The sequence below is a fragment of the Pygocentrus nattereri genome, chromosome 2 (genome assembly GCF_015220715.1).
Source record: "Pygocentrus nattereri isolate fPygNat1 chromosome 2, fPygNat1.pri, whole genome shotgun sequence".
NCBI lineage: Eukaryota > Metazoa > Chordata > Actinopteri > Characiformes > Serrasalmidae > Pygocentrus > Pygocentrus nattereri.
In genome coordinates, this window is record NC_051212.1 from 32,481,569 (window position 1) to 32,505,996 (window position 24,428).

Here is a 24,428-nt window from a genome sequence, read left to right on the forward strand (position 1 = left end):
TGAAACAGCCACAACATAAAGAAGAGTTGAAGCGCTTGAAGGATGCAATAGACTCTGCCCCTCATAGTCCAGCCTACTGTCTCAGAAGGTGCCTGCACTGTTTTCATGACAGGACACCACCAGCCTCGGGGACATGGTGCTCCTCATCTGTTTACTGTTGCTGTCCTTCATTTCTGGGACATTTTTGGCAAAGTCCACACAACTGACTCCAATTAAAGGTAAGAAACCTTTGTTTTACCCGAACAGCTTAGAAAGTCTTTCCATGGCTTCAGACTTTGGACGGGAGAGCGTTCAAGTTACATCACTGGACGCCACCACAAACACTTTTAAGACGTTTTGTTATTTTCCAGCACGTCTCTTCAACTGAAATAGCCACAGAGAACTCACTTCATTTATGCTTCATTCTTGTTTGTCTAGAATATTTATAAACATGTAAAAGTTTCTTTATCATTAATAGACAGTAAATATAAGATAAAGAGGAAAATCCATATTTTCACGCTGTAGCTGTTTTACTAGCGGAATGTGATGAAAACATATCAAAATAACTTTTAATCACTATTTCAGAGGAGATATTGGATTCCACTTCTCAGAGAAGACTAGAATGGACTTCCATACCAAAAAAAGCTGTAAGTTCCTCATTTGAATCCATATTTAGTATTTAGATAACATGTCTATATACACAAAACACTGAATTACATTTTCAATAATACAAGACCAATTTGTTAAAGATGTGCATACAAAATGATTCTATTATTATGCTACAGCTCAACAACTTCACAAGTGTGGCTACTTAGTAGGAAGCTGTAAAAATGAAGAAACTCTAGATGCGTTCAGAGTGATGAACAGAGCTGCATAATAACTCTTAAAGCTGTATATTAATGAGAATGAATTTATAATAAACTTCACATTCAGAATGCATCATATTTCACAGCAGATAACTACACTGTAGAAGTTGTCAATGAATAAAATGACAGAAATAATTCATATGACAAGTGATTCCAGACTTTTAACACTACTGTACATACAGTCATATGCAAACGTGTTTTAAAAAGTCTGTGCTCAGTGTAACATATCGGGGGGGGGGCATAAAATGTGGTTTGTGCACCAATGAAAAAATGAAATTGTGCACCAAAAATGTCATTTTTTAGTTTGTTTCCTGAGGGTATTAACTTTGATCATTCGATCAGGGGTATTCAAACTTTTGCAAACAACTGTAATATGTGTGTGTGTGTGTGTGTGTGTGTAGTCATGATGGATGTCAACATATAAATATATAATTAGATATTTCACAAATTATTTCTTTCAGTGGCAAGAAATAAAGCTGAAACTAGGAGGTGGTTCAGCACATCCAGTCCATCAAGGCTGTGAACATAAATTTCTAAACCAAACAAAAACATTGTGGACTACATGGTTTCCTAGGGAAGAGGCCCATGAAGTTCTGCTAAACTTGCAATTTGCTCAAAATGACCAAACACCCGTTACTGTCCTGTTACTAGAGGCTGATGAACCCGTGGTCAGTTTTGACGTGGACAGTTTTGACGTGGAACAGCGGAGGCAGGAGGTTGTAGCTCCAAGTGCATTTCAAAAATTTAAAGACGGGGAGGAACAGTTGCATGCTCAGGACCTGAATTTGGGAAAGATCTCCAAAAAGGGCTTCCATCTGGGCTTCTCCTACAGTGGATTGTGCATGTTTATTTCCTCTGTGCGCCTCTTCTACTTGAGATGTCCAGGATTTACAATGAACCAGGTTAGTTTTGGGAAAGCGTCAGCAGGATCAGGACTGAGCAGAGGTCAGTGTGTGGATGGTGCTGAAGAGACTTCCACTCCAGAGATGGCGTGTCTGTCAAATGGAACATGGGGTGTTCTGCAAGGATCTTGTGTCTGCAGATCAGGTTATCAGGCCAAAGGAAACATTTGTACAGGTTAGAAAATGCACTGTTTTTTCTCATTGAGTATTTTTAATGATTTAAGCAATGCTAAGAAGGATCAAACCAACTTAAAGAATAGAAACTTTTTGAAAATGGTTCTATATAGCACTGAAAATGTTTCTGCTATTGTTGCAAGCTTGACATCGTAACAGCATAGCATGCTGAGACATTAGCAGTTTTGGGTAGATTTCTTAAAACTAAGTGCTAAATCTGACGACATTTGGCCTGCCTCTGAACTAAATGGCTAATTAAGTTGGTCAATTGGTGTCATAAAGTTCAAACCATCTGAAGATTCAACCCAAATATTCCTCCTTTTCTGTTCTTTCACCTTCAATCACAAGTCACTATTGTTATCAGTCATAACAAAGGGGCCATTCATTAAATGAAAAATGAACAAGATTTATTGATGTTGCCTAATCAAATATATTATTCATAAAAAAGTAGTGACTCATAAAAGTGGAACTGTAATCTAATTATATTTATTTTTTAAAGTATCATCCCACCCCTTTCACAAGTACTTGATTTTTGATTACAGATTACATGAATCCCATTACTGTCCAACACTGGACATTAGTAAGTTTTATATTAATCATCGCTTGAACAAAAAAGGCACACATAACTGAGATGTTGATTTTCCATCAATCGTCTTCCAACGAAACTTCATCGAAAAGAGCGTCAGGGAAGATGGAAAGACTGACATTGCATCCGTGTGAGCTTTAGACACCTGCCCTAAGGGCATTGCTCCACAGAGTGTCAAAGGAATTTACGGTGACTGCCAGTAATCCAACTCTGTAATTGCTGACTTTAGAATGACAGTCTGTCAGACCCAATCAGTGATGAATCAATGACTCATGGGTTTCCACTGAGTTTTGATTTGTATCTGTGATAAGAACTCTCACATTTTGGCAACATCTCTGACTGACATTTTATTGATTTGCCCAGTGTCATATTTATTCCCTCTTTTTTAGACCTGCTGTTTCCAGACCCCAGAAAATTTAAGACTGAATTTAAATTCTCATATTAACGATATTAAGCGCTGGATAACCAAAAATATCAGATGATGAGAAATACCAAACCAGCTTTCCCCACAGTTTTGTGGTTCTATATAATGATTTATCCACACTCTTTCAGGTTTCAGGGTACCAGCAAAATGCAGAAATACCACCCGTCAAATTTGCATGTTTTGTTTCTCAAATAAGTTAACATATTCTCCAATATTGGAAAAAAAAACATATTGGAAAAAATAAAACGTAAGATATAAATTGTGCCATAACTTCGTGTTTTTCCCCCAACATGTTAAATTCAGCAAATAAACATTCATTATGCCTTTGAATGTGCAGAAGTGTGTTTTAGCACAATTAAATCAAAATGATTGACAAGTTAAATCAAAAGATGTAACAAAGTCATCTGGAATGTTCTGGTTTGAAATGATCTTCTCTAGAGAAACTTAGAGTCAGAATTCTTCACAGTGGTGGTGATAGGAACCAGACATCCACCTCTAAAAGCTCCATCGCAGAAAGTTATTACATGAAATGGTTATGAACGCTTAGCCTGTTGTCTGAGACATTGCTATATCATTGCTTAGGAGGGTTTGGCCTAAATTGTATTATTTAATTCCATTCTGATTCACTGGTGTTTTTGGACAGTAAATAAACAGGCTATATTTGTGTTATATACATGGACCCATGGTTCCTATGACCACCACTATAAAGAAATATAAATCAGTAAGTTCCTTTATAATGATGTTTTTCTAATCAGACCACTCTAAACAACTTTTTTACATCTCAGTCATAGAATTATGCTGAAATATTGAAAAAATGCTAAAATATCTGGTATAGAGCCCTTTGTTTAATTCATGTGAAGATTCTTTTAAAAAGTTCTTCAGACTCACACATCTTCTAGAAAAATGACTCTTTGAAGAACTGTCCATTGAAAGGTTCCTTTAGGGAACTAGAAGTGATTCTTCCATGGAATTGCTTCAAAGCACCAGTTACTAGAGATCCTTTAAACATCTTTACCAGCTGATGGAAATTAGCTGCTCGCTGAACAACTATGATGATAAGAAGTGAAAGAACATGGTTTCATAGGTGAATAAAGAAGAAATAATAGAACACAGTTCTGCAGGTCACCAGTACTCACAGAACCCTGGCTTATAGTAGGTAAAACATCTTCTAGCAGACTAGTTTTCAGTGGAGTCTGCCTGGTACATGTTTTGCTCAAATCAACAGCATTGTGCACGAATGCACTCCACCTTTCCTGGAAGGGTAGCGTTCTCTGTGTTCTGCTTTCCACATGGCTTAATGGCAGGACTGGTGGAAAGTAAAGAAAAATATTCTTCAGTTTTTGTTGTGTGTGGCCTGCATTGTGAACAACGCAGTCCTCATTATTGACCCTAAATATATTTGTTAGATCCAAAGATTATCTATCGGCAGAACAGGAACTCATCACTGACCCTAAGAGCATCTATCGGCAGAAGAGGAACTCATCACTGACCCTAAGAGCATCTATCGGCAGAAGAGGAACTCATCACTGACCCTAAGAGCATCTATCGGCAGAAGAGGAACTCATCACTGACCCTAAGAGTATCTATCGGCAGAACAGGAACTCATCACTGACCCTAAGAGCATCTATCGGCAGAAGAGGAACTCATCACTGACCCTAAGAGCATCTATCGGCAGAAGAGGAACTCATCACTGACCCTAAGAGCATCTATCGGCAGAAGAGGAACTCATCACTGACCCTAAGAGCATCTATCGGCAGAAGAGGAACTCATCACTGACCCTAAGAGCATCTATCGGCAGAAGAGGAACTCATCACTGACCCTAAGAGCACCTATCGGCAGAAGAGGAACTCATCACTAACCCTAAGAGCATCTTTCGGCAGAAGACGAACTCATCACTGACCCTAAGAGCATCTATTGTCAGAAGAGGAACTCATCACTGACCCTAAGAGCATCTATCTGCAGAAGAAGAACACATCACTGACCCTAAGAGCATCTATCGGTATAACAGGAACTCATCACTGACCCTAAGAGCATCCATCGGCAGAACAGGAACTCATCACTGACCCTAAGAGCATCTATTGGCAGAAGAGGAACTCATCACTGACCCTAAGAGCATCCATCGGCAGAATAGGAACTCATCACTGACCCTAAGAGTATCTATTGGCAGAAGAGGAACTCATCACTGACCCTAAGAGCATCCATCGGCAGAACAGGAACTCATCACTGACCCTAAGAGTATCTATCGGCAGAACAGGAACTCATCACTGACCCTAAGAGTATCTATCGGCAGTACAGGAACTCATCACTGACCCTAAGAGCATCTATCGGCAGAGCACGAACTCATCACTGACCCTAAGAGTATCTATCGGCAGAACAGGAACTCATCACTGACCCTAAGAGCATCTATCAGCAGAGCACGAACTCATCACTGACCCTAAGAGCATCCATCGGCAGAACAGGAACTCATCACTGACCCTAAGAGTATCTATCGGCAGAACAGGAACTCATCACTGACCCTAAGAGCACCTATCGGCAGAAGAGGAACTCATCACTGACCCTAAGAGCATCTTTCGGCAGAAGAGGAACACATCACTGACCCTAAGAGCATCTATCGGCAGAAGAGGAACTCATCACTGACCCTAAGAGCATCTATCTGCAGAACAGGAACTCATCACTGACCCTAAGAGCATCTATCGGCAGAAGAAGAACTCATCACTGACCCTAAGAGCATCCATCGGCAGAACAGGAACTCATCACTGACCCTAAGAGTATCTATCGGCAAAACATAAACTCATCACTGACCCTAAGAGCATCCATCGGCAGAACAGGAACTCATCACTGACCCTAAGAGTATCTATCGGCAGAACAGGAACTCATCACTGACCCTAAGAGCATCTATCGGCAGAAGAGGAACTCATCACTGACCCTAAGAGCATCTATCGGCAGAACAGGAACTCATCACTGACCCTAAGAGCATCTATCAGCAGAGCACGAACTCATCACTGACCCTAAGAGCATCTGTCGGCAGAAGAGGAACTCATCACTGACCCTAAGAGCATCTATCAGCAGAGCACGAACTCATCACTGACCCTAAGAGCATCTATCGGCAGAAGAGGAACTCATCACTGACCCTAAGAGCACCTATTAACACAAGGAATGTGTTATGGTGTGTGCTTACACAATATCTTGGGGTGCTTGATCCTGATATTTTATGGTCCTTAAGTCTAGAAAAAAGATTAGCCATCACATTACAGATGTAACATGAAAACATTTTTGTCGTTTTATTCATCTTCAATTCTATTTTCATCTTTGTGACTTAATTTCTCAGCATGTAGGATTAGCAGCTTCAAACCTATCAGAGGTAACGGAGAATGCCAGCCATGCCCGCCCAACAGTAAAACACACACAGAAGGCGCCTCAAAGTGTGATTGTGAAGAGGGATATTACCGTCTGCAGGATGACCCACCACATCTAGGCTGTACAAGTGCGTATATACCTTTTATTGATTAATTAAGGACCAAGACCAAGTTGTATTAAAATGAGTCTGTTTACATGTATACCATGTGTCATTTACATGTATGTCATTATAGTCTCTCTTCCTGACACATCTAAATTTTTGCAGGGATATGTTTTCCTGCTACTCACTGTAGCTTGATTAGTAACACCACCATTGAGAAATGCTCCAGTTCATTCCATTTATCACTCATTTAAAATCAGACTCCATCAACATCTATAGCATGTTTGTTTTGGTGTAATAAAGCTGTAATCAGACATGTGCTATTGTGGGAAGAGTGCATGCAGCAATCTAAACATTTTCATGTCCAAATCTATTTCAAATAATGAGGCCAATCAACCACATATTTTAATTGATATTGTTTTGATGCTTTCTTTTAAATACGATTTGATTTTTATTTAAAAATCTTGAGTTAAGGTCATATATTGGTTTAAAATACATCCAAATTGTTTCTTTCTACCAAAATATTCAGGTTTGAAAAGAACAATTACATGACACATATGCTTTTGGACAAATGTTTATATAAAAGCACAGAACTTAAGAAGCTCTAACATAAAATCTGCACATGTAAGATCTGGGAATTTGGTGTCCTCACTGGTAGAAATGTGTAATTGCACATAATGTGTGGAAGAACATTTTGTAACATTGGTTGGGCTTTGGACCCCTTACCCATGTGGATGAATCTGACTGTGAGTGCTTTGAAAGAGTATTCAAAGAGAACTCAGTCAAAACTTGGTGAAGGACATGTTTTCTGAGGATGAAAGTGGATTATCTACAACCCCATTTCCAAATAAAGTTGAGCCGCTGTGCAAAATTTGAATAAAAACAAAATGCAATGATGTGCAAATGATTTAAACCCTATACTTCATTGAAAATTGTACAAAGAAAAAATAAAATGTTGAAACTGAGAAATGTTACTGTTATTTGAAAAATATATGATTTTGAATTTGATCCCAACAATGTGTTTCAAAAAAGTTGGGTAACAAAAGGCTGGTAAAGTTGTGTAATTCTGAAAAAACACCTGGTGGTTAATTGGCAACAGTTTAGTAATAGGATTGGAAATAAAATGAGCATCCTAGTCTTTCAAGTCATTCAGAAGTAAAGATGGGGAGGGGTTCACCACTCTGTGAAAGACTGCACAGGTAAATAATGAAAGAATTAATGTATAATGCTTCTCAACATAAAATAGCAAAGAACCTTTGCTTTTCATCATCTATGGTACATCATACCATTAAAACATTCAGAGAATCTGGAGAAATCTCTGCATGCAAGGGACAAAGCAGAAAAACAGCATTTGCTAGCCATGATCTTCGGGCACTCAGTCGGCACTGCATTAAAAACAGACATGATTCTGCAGTGGAAATCACTACATTGGCTCAGGAACACTTTTGAAAATCACTGTCTGTGAAAACAGTTCGTCACTGCATCTACTGCAGCAACTCTAATGGGAAAACATATCACTTTCAAAACTACAGCAGCTGGTCTCATCAGTTCTAAATGCTTAGAGAGAGTTAAAAGAAAAGAAAAATGAAACACAGTGGTAAACATGCCCCTGTCCCAACTTCTTTAAAACATGTTGTTGCCATCAAATTCAAAATGGGCATATATTTTTCAAAAAACAATTGCGTTTTTCAGTTTCAACATTTTACAATAAATTTTACATATGAGACCTAAATATTAAGCTGGACCTTATTTTTGACTGTGCATGTGTTGCTAATATGGAAAGACATGTGATAGGACCCAAATGTTTCTATGAAAGCCAACCTACACTTTTATATTATTATTTTAGGCTTTTGACCGTGACTTCCAGCATCACACAATTCATATTTTTGTAACGGGGAGCGAGGTAGCGGATGCATGTGCTGAGATAAGCGAGATTTATTAAGGGCAAATCCAACATCAGGGTCGAGACAGTCCAGGGTCATAGAGCCAACACGGATAGATCGAGGGGCAGACATAACATAAACCAGAATAAACACTGATACATCAAACAACACAGAGATTCAAACAGAGACCGAGACATCAAACAAAGACCGGCAAACACAAGAGGCAAACACAGGGCTTGAATACACAGGGATAACGAGGATCAGGTGAAAACAATCGGGAGGAGTTACCAAACAAGGGGCAGGACTTAAACCAAAACAAAACACACATGGACCGGACTGGGAGGGGCCAATCGTGACAATTTTAGTGAGTTTATAGTGGGTATTTCGGAGCAAGTATGATTGTTGGCTCATTGATGCTGATTGAACTGACGGCAAAGGTATTAATACAATTTGAATGACAGAACTGTTTGTTATTAAAGTCTGATTGGTACCATAAAAGCACTGGATTTGTATGGATATTTAGACCGATATTGAACCACTTTGCATGTAAATGTTATTAAGTGTTATTGTATCATTTTTAGTGTGTGCATTGTGTCACTAATTGAATCTTCCACATACCTCTGTTATTTCTCCTCAGGACCCCCATCAGCACCTCGTCACTTAACCTTCCATCACCTGGGTGACACAATGCTGATCGTGAACTGGGCTGCTCCTGCAGATCTGGGTGGAAGACAGGAAGTGATGTATGATGTGGAGTGCAAACAGAAAACAGGGCAGACTCATGATATGTGGGTTCAGTGTGGGGATTCTGTGTTTATTCTTCCACAGTCCACTGGACTGACTGAGACAGTAGCCAACATTACTGGACTGCAGCCTCATATGAGCTACCAGATCTTCATCAAGGCACGCAACCAACTATCTGCTGAACATGGCGGCTCTGGATCTGTACAGTCCATTACTGTGTGTGAGTGTCCCAACTCAAAACACGTTTAAAATACTTATTCAGGTGGACACATCTAAATCTTTTAAACCAGGCCACTGGTAACTCACTGAAAGGACACTTGCTTCTATCATGGAAGCAGGTATGACTGTAAAACCACTGTATTTGGACAGCACAAGATGATGTGCTGATATGCTTAAAACTTGCTTAACCTTTTGTGTGCATGACAGGGAAGACCCCGGTAATAATCTCTCCTGCTCCTGTAACAATGGTCACTACCCAGCTGAAGGAGGAGCAGCAGCAGCAGCAGCAGCAGTGGCTCATGTCTCCCGAGATAGCAGGTGTGCTGTGTGGAGCACTGCTGCTGTTTGCTCTCATATCAACCATCCTCTGCTTTCTACGTAGACGTTATAGCAAACTCAGGTATGTCAGTAATTAAGAAAATAAGCTATTATTATTATTATCATCATTAGTAGTAGAAGTAGGAGTAGCAGTAGTTGTAGTAGTAAATATCACTTAATTTATTTATTGAGTTTACTTTAAAAAACTATAATACTCTGTTTTTTCTCTTTATTCTACTGTCAAACATTTGCAACACTACTCCTTCTGCAATTTGTTTTAGGATTGTAAAGCCTCTAACTCTACCTAATTGTTTGTGCTTTTTTAAACGATTAACACTGTGTCTGTACAACATGATTTTATTTCCATAGGAATTAATTGGGGAATGCTCAACATTCCTGAAACTAAACCATTCCACCATTACAATGCTTATACAATACCTCTTCCTCTTATCACAGTCAGTATGCACAATGTAGCCAAATATTTTTGGGCACTGCCCTTATGTCTCCATCACATAAGTATGCCAGCATCTCCTTAGCAACCACCAAGTTACCATAGAAACGGCCTAGCAATGTCTTAGCAACCACCTAGTAGAGCAAAGCAATGGCCTAGCAACACCCAAGCAACCACCCTGGATACCATAGTAACGGCCTAGCAACACCTGAGCAACAACCTCGAATGCCATAGCAGCGGCCTAGCAACGCCTCAGCAACCACCTGGGATACCATATCAATGGCAACACCTTAGCAAAGACCTAACAACCACCAACAATGCCTTAACAACAGGCTGAAATGGCATAGCAATCTCTTAGCAGCAACTAACCAACTAACAACATCTAGGCAATGCCTTAATAACAAGCTGGAACACCAGAGAAACCTCTTACACACACTTTTGTCCCAGTTTCATTCATGGCTGATTAGCTGTATTTCTTAGTGTTGTAAATGACCTGCTGCATTTTGTTTAGGGAAGATCAAGATGTGGAGCTCATGCCTCTGCAGACTAGTGGCATATCATACCGCCGTGCTTTGGAACCTGAGACTGCACCTCCACCACAAACCAACAGTAAGACTTTTATCTGATTAAAGGACACAGAAAATACCTTTAGTAGTCTTTGGTGGAAATGGTACACTCTTGCTCATTATCACATTAAGTTGGCTACAGCTTGTGTCACAGGATTGTGAGTAGTTCTCTTTGTGAACACTTGACTAACCCTCAATTTCCTGAAATGAGAAGAGACTGAATGAGCTTCAAGTTCAATACTAAATACTAAACGGAAATGTCTTGAAGATGGACTTAAAATGCTTAAAATAAGAAATTAGTTCTTAAAACAGGGCTTCAAATGTTAAAACAGCCATGTATTTGACGATAAACTACTTTATTAACTCCGAGGTGATGAACAGAGTGGCTTAAAAAAGGACAGAAGGACATAAACAAATGGTGGTGACACGGCCAACTACAAGCCAAAAAAAAGCTTTAAAAATGAACAAAAGATCTTGCTTTTTTATTTTAAGATGAACAGAACAGACTAGGTCAGTATGTAGGAGATTAATGAGCTAGAGAGTTTTGAAACTCTCTACTATGAATGAAGAAACTTAAAGACAACTTTAAGACTATAAATCTAGACTTATGTGTAATTAAATTCTAAACAAAATTATGAATCTACTGTCACTTCTAAATGCTGGCTGATTAGTCTTCCATCCGTCCGTCCGTCCATCCATCCATCCATCCATCCATCCATCCATCCATCCATTTTCTAAGCCGCTTCTCCGTCAGGGTCGCGGGGGGGGGGGGGGGGGGGGGGGGGGGGGCTTTGCCTTCTGTGTGCTGGTTTAAACATGTTCTACAAAAGCTCATATTTCAGATGTAAACATTTACTGGATTTCTGCTTTTTTCTCATTGCAGGGATATGCATTAACATTATTTGTAGAAAAATATAAAATATTTATATATTCCTTTAAAATGCAGTCTGTGACCTCATGTGACTCCCCATTTCAATTTCTTTCTCTCTTTCTCTCTCTCTCTCTCTCTCTCTCTCTCTCTCTGTAGGTTCAGGCCAGATTCTCGGCAGTGTGGTGAGTGACAGACTGCTGTGTGGGATCAGAGATGTGTTGGTGGATCGCAGCAGACTGACGCTGGGTAAAGAGCTGGGAAAAGGTACACAAAAATCTTCTGAATACTGCAGTGCCAAAAAAGCAAATGTAGGCCAATCACCATTCGTTCATTCATCCCACTGAATGATGTCATCCTCATTACAAAAAATGTTTTTCTTGTGGATCATTTTACTGAAGTAGTTCAAAGTAAAAAGTTGAAATGACATTTTTGATGCTTTGCATGACCCTATACTTTTTTTTATTGACTAAACATTCCTTTTACCAAGTTAGTGTCTGTTAGTAGAGACTGTTTCAGTGGTGACAATTTTAGCTGATTTTGAACAGAACTATAAAAAAATGCTAACCAGGACATGACTAGCTAATAAAGCTTTAAACAGAATGTGCATAAAATCACATTTTTCATTAAAACACAAAAAAGTTTTCTTAATTGAGAAAAAAAAGATGTCTTGGTAGTGACAATTCTTAATGTTACATGCTGTTTATCAGACTTTGGGACATATTTACTTCAAAGCAATGTGCATTAACTGCAGGGGTGTGTGGCTACAATAAAGCTCTGCCTGTAAACTAACACTGTGTTTTGGTAGTGACATAAAAAAAATTAAACTCATGGTAAATAGAAATATTTCTGTAGTAGTTTTTTTGTTTTTTAATTTGGGACCACAGTTTGAAGTAATTCAGTTGTGGTCCATATACATTAAACATCCAGTGTGTCTTCTGTGCTTTGTTGTGTAGTTGTATAGGCATATATTTGTTTGCTTTTGTGTAAACTGGGTTTGTGCTCTCTCTCTTTCCTCAGGAGAATTTGGGGCGGTCTATGAAGGTTTATTCTCCCCTCAAGAGGGAGAGAATATTAAAGTGGCAGTGAAGACCATGAGAGGTGAATATCTACAGAGAAAACTTTGTAAAGAACATCATAAGATATAACATCTGCTATCCTCCACAAAATAAAGCAATAAGCTATGCGGTGCTGTAGGCTGCAGTGATTTTACCGTGGTTACAGGGTGTTGTCAGAGGGTGTAAAATGACAGACTTGACAGCTTGTTATTAATAAATGATTCTTCCACTGAGAGCTTATTGTAGGATATAGTTGTCAAGCAAAATAATAGTCAAATATTATTAAAGTGTTTTTTCTGATTTTTCTGAACAATGGCAATGGCTATTCAGCGTGTAGAAAACAGTCAAAGGGGTGGTTGCTGCTGTTTTGCACATTTGTCTCGTTGCATATGCATAAATAGGATAGAAATACAGTCAGGGGGCTATTACAATAAACCACCTACCCCAGTTTACTAAGGCTGACTCAGTATTTAACACCTGAGAAAAGCTTGTCTTATTTTTGGCACTCACATTGTGCTCAGAGAGAAAAGTGAGAGTTCTTCAAATTTGCTTATTTTCAAGAAAAAACCTGCCACATCACGTTATTCTTAATGCGATGAAAGAAATGCTAAAATGCTCAGGGGATATTTTTTATGTTATCAAAGAGCAAGTTTTGGTTTGACTGTTATTTTCCAAACTATTGTTAAAAGCACCCACTGAAACTCTGTCTCTACAGTCCTTGCTTTTTAAAGCTACTCATTACTTCATTATTCCTGCATGCTGTGGTGTGTGTGTGCATGGAAGAAATGGCACAGCTATTCTTGATAAGTGACATTTAATTTACTTGATTCAAATACATAATTTCCTCACGAAGGACTAAAATATGTCACATCAACAGTTTTGTCTTTCAGGTTACTTTTAACAGCAGTTGTATTGATGTAATATTTTATTCATGTGGAAATGATGGACAGATTTAATTATGTAAAAAAAAAACACACACATCAATTTATATTACAGTGACACTATTTTTTTCTTAGCAGTGTAACCAACCTATTAAAATCTCTGGCTCTTACCTGGCCAGCCCATTCTAAAAGTTCAAGTTACACCGCTGATGTTGACAGTTGTTGACATCACTGCTTGAATTATGATCTACGTGAGCGTGACTCTCAGAGAATTTACTTCCAACATTGATTTTGCATAGCCCGTTGTAGTGTTTAGTTGGAATTCTTGTTTGGATGAAAACATACTTATAAATGCTTATAGATTCTCTTACATTTAAAACATCATGCAATATTGTGCATTGTTTCACACATGGACATTATGGGCCTTTTTACCCGACCAAGTTGAACCTTAAACTAAGATTCTGCTGTTAGAAATAAAGATCCTGTGCTGGTACATTTTTCATTCATCACAGTACAAACAATGTCAATATACCCTCAAAGGTTTTAAAGTCCAACTATATACCTTAAGTAGGTTTTTCCAATGGAAAAGGTGCCCTTGTAACCTTTCATAATCTAAATCATTAAAACAGAACCATACAGTAAAAGCCTGGAGACAAACAGGGCATTTGGAGTCAATACAAAATAGATTATGGTATAGTTCCCTGACTAAAGGTACTGAAGACATGCCCTTAAAAGTACCACCCCAGTGTCAGGAGGGATACCACCATAGTACTTAGTTTAGTACTTAGTAGCAGTCTCTGGGTTTGTGATTATGATTTTGTTTAGTCAGAAACTAGACAGAGAAAACAGGCCCTATGATGCACTACACTGTTTCTGAAAATAAACGTGATTATTTGTGCTTTTTTACAAATTTCATTGCAGTTGGAATTTACAGCCAGGATGATCTGCAGTCATTTCTACAGGAAGCTGAGATTATGCAGCACTTTGACCATGATAATGTGGTGAAACTTCTAGGTACAGTACATTTTCATGCAATGTTAAAAAAAAGCAACAAATCAAGCTTTAATGATGACTCGTATTGAAGTGGACATAAAATTGTGATTAGAATTTTCGCTATTAATATCCATAATGGTGGGTTTTTACCCATGACACACATTGAGCAAGCATACAGTTGTATTTGCAGTTGTGTATATGGTGAACAGCACTGATCTGGTAAACTCAGGTCAATAGTACAATGACATTATGCTAATCTCAAGTGTCAATGAATGTAAATGATATTTTCTAGAACTGAGAGTACACTGTAAAAACATCTTTACATTTTTTAAACCTTAAATAAAAGCAATCTGGCTGATGTGATTTTTTTTCAAAGTTAACAAAATTTAAAACAGATTATTGTTCTGTTCTGTTAAAGTGAAAATTCTAATCAAAACACATTTGTGTCTTTGAGCACTGTGCTGTGCTTTTGAAGATATAAATGCACTTGACAAAATAAAAAGAAGTTGAAAAAAACAAAAAAAAACAAAACACATTTGTGTCTGAGGAGAAATGTCATCATTAGGACTTGGTAATTGTTATTGTTGTACATACTGTCATGTGTAAAGCCAAAAATCCCCATAATTTATATATTTTTTTGTACTATTTAATGTTGAACTGGGCTCAAAATATTAAGGCAGCCAGTTTACTTAGTTAAGCTAAATCAACCCATCCTTACAGTGTACTGAAGCAGTGTTCTGATTAAAATGCTGAGTTTATATTTATGTGCCATTTGTTTCCACCAGGTGTCACTCTGGAGAGAGAGGAGGAATCCTCTATTCCTGTTCCTCTTGTCATCCTACCATTCCTGAAACATGGAGATCTGCGGCGGTTTCTTATAGCCACTCGCTACGGGGACATTCCTATGGTGATCACCGCATACTCACACACACTGATGCACACACATGCACACTATTAGAAGTGTGTAAAATGGTAAAAAAGTAATATAATAATACTTGAAGGCATCTTCATTATACACACAAAAAAAGTTTACACAAACACAAAACAGTAGTGCCAAATTTCAAATAGAATATATGAAAATGGGCCATCTTTTTTCTGTACAGTAAATAACAATAAAATAATAATAAGTTAATATTAAAATGAATAAAATAAAATAAATAATACTGAATTAATTCCAATTTTTACAGTGTCACATCACTCGATGTTGTCTGCATTCTCTCTACAATTGGTCTACATCTATATTACTTTATAGGACATATATACTATACTATATAGGGCATTCACTCATGGTGCCCGGCCGGGCCCAGCCCGAAGGAGCTACATGAGTCCCCCCTCCCATCGGTGGTGGGTTGTAGTAGTAGGGGTTCGGTGCATTGTGGATCGGGCAGTGTCCGAAGGCGTGGGCCTTGGCGTTCTGATCCTCGGTTGCTGAAACTGGCTTTTGGAACTTGGAATGTTACCTCACTGGCGGGGAAGGAGCCTGAGTTGGTGTGCGAGGTTGAGAGATACCGGCTAGATAGAGTCGGGCTCACCTCAACACACAGCTTGGGCTCTGGGTCCAATCTCCTTGAGAGGGGCTGGACTTTATTCTTTTCTGGAGTTACCCATGGTGAGAGGCGGCGGGCAGGTGTGGGTTTTCTCATAGCCCCTCGACTCGGCGCCTGTATGTTGGGGTTTTCTCCGGTGGACGAGAGGGTAGCTTCCCTACGCCTTCGGGTTGGGGAACGGGTCCTGTTGTCTGTTCTTATGCACCGAACAGCAGTTCAGAGTACCCAGCCTTCCTAGAGTCTTTGGGAAGGGTGCTTGAAAGTGCTCCTCCTGGAGACTCTATTGTCCTACTGGGGGACTTCAACGCTCACGTGGGCAATGACAGTGAGACCTGGAGGGGTGTGATTGGGAGGAATGGCCTCTCTGATCTGAACCCGAGTGGTGTTCAGTTTTTGGACTTCTGTGCAAACCACAGTTTGTCCATAACGAACACCATGTTTGAACACAAGGATGTCCATAAGTGCACATGGCACCAGGACACCCTAGGCCGCAGTTCAATGATTGACTTTGTAGTCGTGTCATCGGACTTGCGGCCATGTGTTTTGGACACTCGGGTAAAGAGAGGAGCTGAGCTGTCAACTGATCACCACCTGGTGGCGAGTTGGATCAGGTGGTGGGGGAAGATGCCGGTCAGACCAGGCAAACCGAAACGTATAGTGAGGGTTTGCTGGGAACGTCTGGCAGAAGAACCTGTCAGATTGATCTTCAACTCACACCTCCGTCAGAACTTTGACCAGATATCGGGGGAGGTGGGGGACATTGACTCAGAATGGGCCATGTTCCTCTCCTCCATTGTTGAGGCGGCTGACTAGCTGTGTGTACCTAGCAAGGTAGTTGGTGCCTGTCGGGGCGGTAATCCTCGAACCCGGTGGTGGACACCCCAGGTGAGAGACACCGTCAAGCTGAAGAAGGAGTCCTACCAGGCATGGTTAGCCTGTAGGACACCAGAAGCAGCTGGCAGGTATCGACAGGCCAAGCGATCTGCGGCTTCAGTCGTTGCCAAGGCAAAAACCTGGGTGTGAGAAGAGTTTGGTGAGGCCTTGGAAAGTGACTTTAAGTCGACTCCGAAAAGATTCTGGCAAACCGTCAGGCGACTCAGAAGGGGAAAGCAGTGTGCCACTAGCACTGTATATAGTGGAGATGGTGTGCTGCCGACTTCGACTGAAGATGTCATTGGGCGGTGGAAGGAATACTTTGAGGACCTTCTCAATCCCAACAACATGTTCTCCAGTGAGGAGGCAGAGTCTGGGGACACGGGAATAGGCTTGTCCATTACTGAGGCCGAAGTCGCTAAGGTAGTTAAAAAGCTCCTTGGCGGCAGGGCTCCAGGGGTGGATGAGATCCGTCCCGAGTTCCTCAAGGCTCTGGATTTTGTGGGGCTGTCTTGGCTGACACGCCTTTTCAACATTGTGTGGACATCGGGGGCGGTGCCACTGGATTGGCAGACTGGGGTGGTGGTGCCTCTTTTTAAAAAGGGGGACTGGAGGGTGTGTTCCAACTACAGGGGAATCACACTCCTCAGCCTCCCTGGTAAGCAGGGGTCCTGGAGAAGAGAGTCCGGCTTATAGTCGAACCTCGGATTCAGGAGGAGCAGTGCGGGTTCCGCCCTGGTCATGGAACACTGGACCAACTCTTTACCCTCTCCAGGATTCTGGAGGGTTCATGGGAGTTTGCCCAACCAGTCCACATGTGCTTTGTGGATTTGGAGAAGGCATTCGACTGTGTTCCCCGGGGTATTCTGTGGGAGGTGCTTCGGGAGTACGGGGTACATGGCTCTTTGCTACGAGCCATTCAGGCCCTGTACAAACAAAGCAGGAGTTTGGTTCGCATGGCCGGCAGTAAGTCAGACTTGTTCCCAGTGAGAGTTGGACTCCGTCAGGACTCCATCAGGAAGACCCAGGACACGCTGGCGTGACTATATCACCCAGCTGGCCTGGGAGCGCCTCAGAATCCCCCCCAGGGAGCTAGTGGAAGTGGCTGGGGAAAGGGAGGTCTGGGCCTCATTGCTTAGGATGCTGCCCCCGCGACCCGAACCCTGGAGAAGCGGAAGATGATGGATGGATGGATGGATGGATGGAAGGACATATAATTATCCAGGACTGGCAGTACCTGCAGTGTGCTCAAAAAAGCCTATTATTATCTGCCATCCTGCATAAAAGTCTTAGGCAGCCATGAAGATGGAATTAAATTACACTGTATACTACTAAAATGCTATATAAATTAGAATATAATGTAATAAATGTAATGTAATAAAAAAAGCACAAAACATTCACACAAAGAAAAAATAATATAAACCAATATTTTCACGTTTCCCCTCCAACTCCTACAACCCCCACTTATTATCAGATCCCTGTGCTTCACTCAGAGAGACATCACGGTGCAGAAGGAAAATGTATTGTGATTTCTAATTCACATTGACTTTAAAGTTCATTTGTATTTAATCTAATGATTTTTGTCACACAAATAAATACTTTATATATTTTTCCTTAGATGGAAGTATCGTAATTGATCAAAATAACAAAAACAAATCATATTGCCCATCCCTACACAAAGACATACTAAGCTACACAGACAAATATAACCGAGCAGGTGTTTCCAGACAGCACAATAGATCCATTTGATACAGGAGCCACTGTTCTATAGCATCATATAAAGCATAACAAATCTATTGCTCTCTGCAATTTCAGTAACTGATTGTGTACTCCATTTCAGTTTGTGCCTCATCAGAGCCTGCTGCGCTTCATGGTCGACATTGCCACGGGCATGGAATATCTCAGCTCCAAGGGCTTCCTGCACAGAGATTTGGCAGCACGCAACTGCATGTGAGTCTGTGGTGGGGGGTCTGTAGTGTTACACCAAACTAGGACATTTTGTATGACACTAAACTAGGGCAATTTGTCTTTTTTTTTGATAAGTTCTACTTTCTCTCTCACTCTCTGACTCACAACCACCCACACACACAGGTTGGGAGATGATCTGCGTGTACGTGTTGCTGACTTTGGCTTGTCAAAGCAGATCATCAGCAGTGACTACTACAGGCAGAAGGTTGCGATCCGAATGCCAATAAAATGGATGGCCATAGAGAGCCTTTCTGAGTCCATCTACACCAGCAAGAGTGATGTGGTCAGTCCCTCCACTCCGGTGATACAGCAGTATTACAAGATCATTTAGCGTTTTGAGGGTTATGTCACATCCTGTCTCTTTTGTCTTTAACTCTTTTGTGATCCAGTGGTCATTTGGAGTGACCATGTGGGAGATTGTGTCCAGGGGGAGAACTCCCTACCCTGGCATTCCCAACCATGAACTCCTGGAGATGCTGGATGGAGGCCATCGACTCAAACAGGGCGAATGTGACGACAAATTGTGAGTGCTCTGCATACTTTCTCATTCCTTACACAATATCTGTTTCTGACCACACAATCCAATAGGTTGAAATGTCCTAACTTTGTTGTTATACCTGATAACAGCATAGTTTACCTGACTCATTCTGCTGACCTCTAGCTGCTGCGTAACCTCAGTGGTCTAAGTTGCTGGAACTACTTTTTTGGCTGAGGAATTTCCAAATGTTAAATGCATATATTTGAAACAATGTTTCTAGGAGTTTCTAGGCTTTGCATTTCTACTTTTTCTTTATTTTGTAAAATTATTGAATAATCAGAGCACTCAAGGTGAGCTATAGTGACATCACAGCTGTGATGATTTAAATCAACAAAATCACAGACAAACGATCACATCACAGCTGCAATGGTCTAAAGTGACTAGATCTGTGATGAGATTGCTTTAGATCATCATAGCTGTGATATTCTAAAGTGACAAAATCACTGCTGTGATGATTGAAAGCCGCCAAATCACAGCTGTGACATTCCACAAAATAATCGTGCACAACAATAATATTCTGAGAAACAATAATATCCTGCACAACAATACCTGAAATTCACATCATAAACTACTTTCTCTTTTATTCATAAACGTTGTGTCAGTTGAAAGATCAGAATTTACACTTTCAACAGAATTCATCCACTTGTTTTAACAGGCTACAACTCAGAAATAATGAAACCAAAAGAAAGAGCAGTGAATTACAGTGAGTAAAGGAAGCAGATGAAAGCAAAATGTCACTGTAACATCAAAACCTCAATTTTTTCTGTCAGATTTTGTTTTCACACCATTTGAAAACAACAACTGAACTTTACATTGTGTGAACATTTCACTACAAAATGACCAAGAGAAATGACCCAAAATTACTTGGAATAAATTACATATAACACACATTAGAAGGTTTTTAACCATCTCCTGGAAGGTTTGCATTTAGAGATGCGGTTTGGTTATGAAGCGATGCAAGGCTCTTTTCTCTGTCTTTAAGTCTGCTTGCCTTTCTCTCTCAGATATGAAGTGATGCTGAGCTGTTGGCACAGAGAGCCCTCTCAGCGGCCGTGTTTTTCAGAGCTGGCTCAGACTCTGAAAGCTCTTCTGTCTGAGCTTCCGCCACTGGAGGCCAGTATGGAGGCCCACTACATCAACCAGGGTCTGGAGGCAGCCAATGCTAACCACAGCAGCGCCGCGGAGCCGGTGCCTGAGGGAGCCGTGCGGAACATTTACCTGCCCGCCCCAGTCAGCTGTGCAACCGCTCCAAAAAAGGATGATGGGATGAAAGAGGAGGAGGAAGAAGAGGGATATCTGGTGTGCAATAAAAATACAAAGTAGACTGCAAGAGGAACACACTGTCATGTACATAGTTGTATGGCACAATGAGAGAACCTTTCAGTGGATGATTCTTTAAAGAGCTATTTTTGTAAATGAGATGTGTGAGTGTGAAGAAACATTGCAGGAACCTTTATTTTTAAATGTAGGCTGATGTGTATGTAAGTATGTCTGGGTGTTTTTTATCTGTGGTTGTTAAAGGCACAAAATTAAGGGCGTATATATTCATATGTCCAAACTATTGAAAGATGACTATTTAGCACACTAATAATCTGCTGTAATTATACTGACCATTTTCAAAATAAAATTCAAACATTACAAACAGGAAATGACATTCTTTAGCAGCAATAAAATAGAAGGTGTAAATAAACTGTAAATCACTGTTGCTGAAGCCAGGCCTATATCATTTTCATATGATGTTGAGGTGCATGCTTTTTATTCAGTGCCTACAGTGTTTATAATATCTAGGTTGCACACACAGCTCTAACCAGTGATGTAGTCTAGTTGGATGTGGTGTGTAGACTGTGACTGATTGGTGATGGAACAGCATGTTTTTCTGTTGTTCGCTGACATTTTCAGCCCAAGAAATCAGTCAGGCAACAGCTAAACTATGAACATAATTGTGCAGCATTTCACTGCAATTCATTTTTGTTAAGTTACATTGGCTCTATACACATTGTCTTGACTTTATATTAAAAACCAAATATTATATATTCTATTAAATACCAAATATGCACCTTCCCACTGGGAAAGTAGCATTACATCTGATTTAAAGGGCCCATATCCAATGTTTTTTTTTGGTTCACTTATATATGGCTTCATTTACCAAAATACTCATTTTTATTTATTCATTTTTCAGGGAGCGAACAGTATATTTTGAAAATTTCACAGTTTTTACATAATACATTAAACTCTTATTTTAAAATGGTGCAGAATATTCCGTTTTCTGTGATGAGGCGATTTAAGGTACAAAATGGGGCCTTGAAGCCCATTGTTTTATTTCTGTGGGGACATATAATTTGGGGTTAAACATATACATGTACAGTAGCCTTTTCTGATAGTGGATAGTACATTGCACATAATATGATAATGCACATGTGGCCTGTATTTGTAGAACATCTTTAGGCATTGTATCAGTTCGTCAGCCAGCACGACGAGGCGTGTGGAACAGTGTGATTACTACACTCGTCCAGAATTGGGTTTTAGTTTTCACTTGAAACTTTTCTTTCTTGTCTTTCCAGATACTATTGTAATAACAGCAGCGTTGTGTATTATCTTATGTGCTATTCTCTATATTCAAAGTGGTTCAGTCATTAGCTCATTCACTGTTCACTATGCTTGCTATGCAGGGAACTGACTGAGAATGACGTCGGAACTCATGCGAGATTTATCACTGAGAATTTGAAAAGTGCTACAAAATGGCTGACGGACGATTCCAACTTGACTATTGTGAATGTTTAAGTGGGTATATGCAAATACTACTGATTTCTTATAGTATAGGGTACAGACCTGCATATCACGTAGACCACACAGGTGGAGTGAGCGAAACGGCTAAAACAGCTTTTCCCTAAATCAGGAATAGGCAAAACAAACCATTACATAAAAAAAGAGTGAGTCCATGTAATTTAGGAGTCCTGTGGGGAGCTCCTTTAGGCTCTATATTAAAAAAAAAAGCAGTGCGATTAGCATCCCTACAACGCTGGCAAGGCTCTGCCTTCAAAGTACTCAGCAAAGTCATCCATGTTAGACTAAGTGGAAGAGAGCTGATGACCTTAATTTGATCTTTTGGAGCTCTGCCAAAATCACAAGTCACCCTACAGTCTACCTTCATATACTACACTTAATGGTCCATGCTAGCAGCCACCGTGACCAACAGTCAACACAACACTATCAATCCAAATGTAAGGTCATGATAACGGATTTCACAAGCCCACAATAAATCTCCATAGGGTCTGACTGTGAGCCTATACACTTGGAGCACAGCCTAAAGATGGTCAAACCACTGGCCAGGCTTTTGACCTATTGTAGAGGCACTGCTTTCTCTAAGCCTGTCATGAAACTGTAACTTACAATATAAACAAAAACTAAAATATAAACTAACATATAAAAAGTGCAATTAACAATTTGTCTTTTCTTGCTCACTTTTTTGCAACAAAAAAATAATAATAATAATACTACATGCCTTAAATGGTCAGTTTGGCTGATTGTCTACTTGTTAGCTAGGTTTACTTAGTAGCTAACACTAGTTGTACTGTTGAATCAGTTAGATGTAAGCAGAACTACATGTTCTTCCCCACTCATTCTGCCCGAACACATGGTGTTGTGTAATTTACCACAGCATGACTAAGATAAAAATGAAAATATGAAAATGTCTGTGATGCTGCGACAAGATATACCCCAAAAACTATAGAGAGAAAGCTGTGTATTTTCAAAGTGACTGTGTGGTCAATTTGAATGAATTTAAAGTAGAACAAATTAAAAGTTGTAACAATAAAAAAATAAAAATGCCTTTCAGAATTAGAGGGATATAAAAAGACAGTCCAATAAGAAAGGAATAGATAACAAAAAAGTTAACAAGTCGACACATAACCTCATGCAGAATGGCTTTACTAAGGCAAAAACTTAAGGAAATATTCAGGATAAAACCATGAGAGAGAGAGAAAAAGAGAGAGAGAAAAAGAGAGAGAGAGTCATAGCTTTATGCAAATTATGTAAATTACACAATCTACATATACAATTGGTGATTCATCATCAGTACAAATCAACAGCACAATAATGCAGACTTAGAGTGGCTCAGAAACATAACTGACCATAGTGTCACTGGTGGGATTCAATAACAAAAATGGTGTACCTTAGGGGCATCCTAATTACATCACCAACAGCCAGGCCCATGGTTCTGAACATTCCCAGATGGTCACCTTTCACCCAGTTATACGATACCTGGTTCCAACTTCTGTACCATAGGCAGCTGCCATATTTAGTTTGGAGATGGACATAAACAAGTCCTTATCTTATGTCACAGCATTGTTATCAAGGAAAGTGCCATAACCCTTAGAGAGAAACAAAGGCCAAGATATATACTGTGTCGTCAGCATAAAATAAGACACAGGAAATCCTTTGCTGAGACAACAGGCACTTCTTACCATACAATTTCCCTTGATGGTAGACACTTAAACTGAACTAATTACCCCACAGACCAACACAGTACAGTACAAATAACATATGTGCACATCATCAAGCTAATAACACCAACTTTTTACAATAAAGTCCTGTCATGAGCCTCCTGACAGCCTCTGCACGTGGTCGCCCTTCATGGCCAAACCGCCCACGATCCTACGGCAGTGTCAGTAGTGGGATGCTACAACATTCTCAAGCAACATATTCTATGTTAAAAAGATTCAAATTTGATTACAGGAGATAATCTATATCCATTCAAGTATAAAATGTTGCACTTAGCTAAAAACTTAGAAGTGAAAACCTTTTTGTTTTCATGAGACTCATTATGTGAATGCATTTACATACTTATACATTGACTTGCCTCAACCCATGGCACCCAATTCACATTTAGTTTGTTGCAGCATAATGTGACTGTAAAATCAAGCAACTGTAAAAAAAAATGGTAGTCATTAGCTTAAATAACTGTGATCAGGTGATTATGTAGTACTTGTGACAGGTCTAGCTGTCTGCTCCTTCTAACTACTGATCTGAATGAAGGAACATGGTAATAAGACAGGAGCTGAAGGTCCTAAGGCCTCTCCACTCACCATCAGTAGTGCTTAAGGTTCTTTTGTGGTGTTAAGTGATACTTTTTTA

General features: G+C 39.8%; 1 protein-coding gene across 2 annotated transcripts; it reads left to right on the forward strand.

Moving 5' to 3' along the window:
- si:ch73-40a2.1 (tyrosine-protein kinase receptor TYRO3) lies at positions 1-20,940 on the forward strand. Of its 2 annotated transcripts, XM_017719977.2 has the most exons (15): positions 1-218; positions 565-626; positions 1,307-1,922; positions 6,260-6,415; positions 8,909-9,235; positions 9,442-9,634; positions 10,515-10,612; positions 11,597-11,704; positions 12,458-12,538; positions 14,298-14,390; positions 15,155-15,276; positions 18,630-18,739; positions 18,881-19,040; positions 19,147-19,280; positions 20,300-20,940. In XM_017719977.2, the coding sequence occupies exons 1-15, from the start codon at positions 134-136 to the stop codon at positions 20,616-20,618; spliced, it is 2,664 nt and encodes an 887-aa protein (XP_017575466.1). In that variant the 5' UTR covers positions 1-133; the 3' UTR covers positions 20,619-20,940. The 2 variants fall into 2 exon arrangements, with proteins under 2 accessions (XP_017575466.1, XP_037400581.1); XM_037544684.1 differs by lacking the exons at positions 1-218; positions 565-626; positions 1,307-1,922 and adding an exon at positions 4,337-6,097.
- Positions 20,941-24,428: the final 3,488 nt, after the last annotated feature.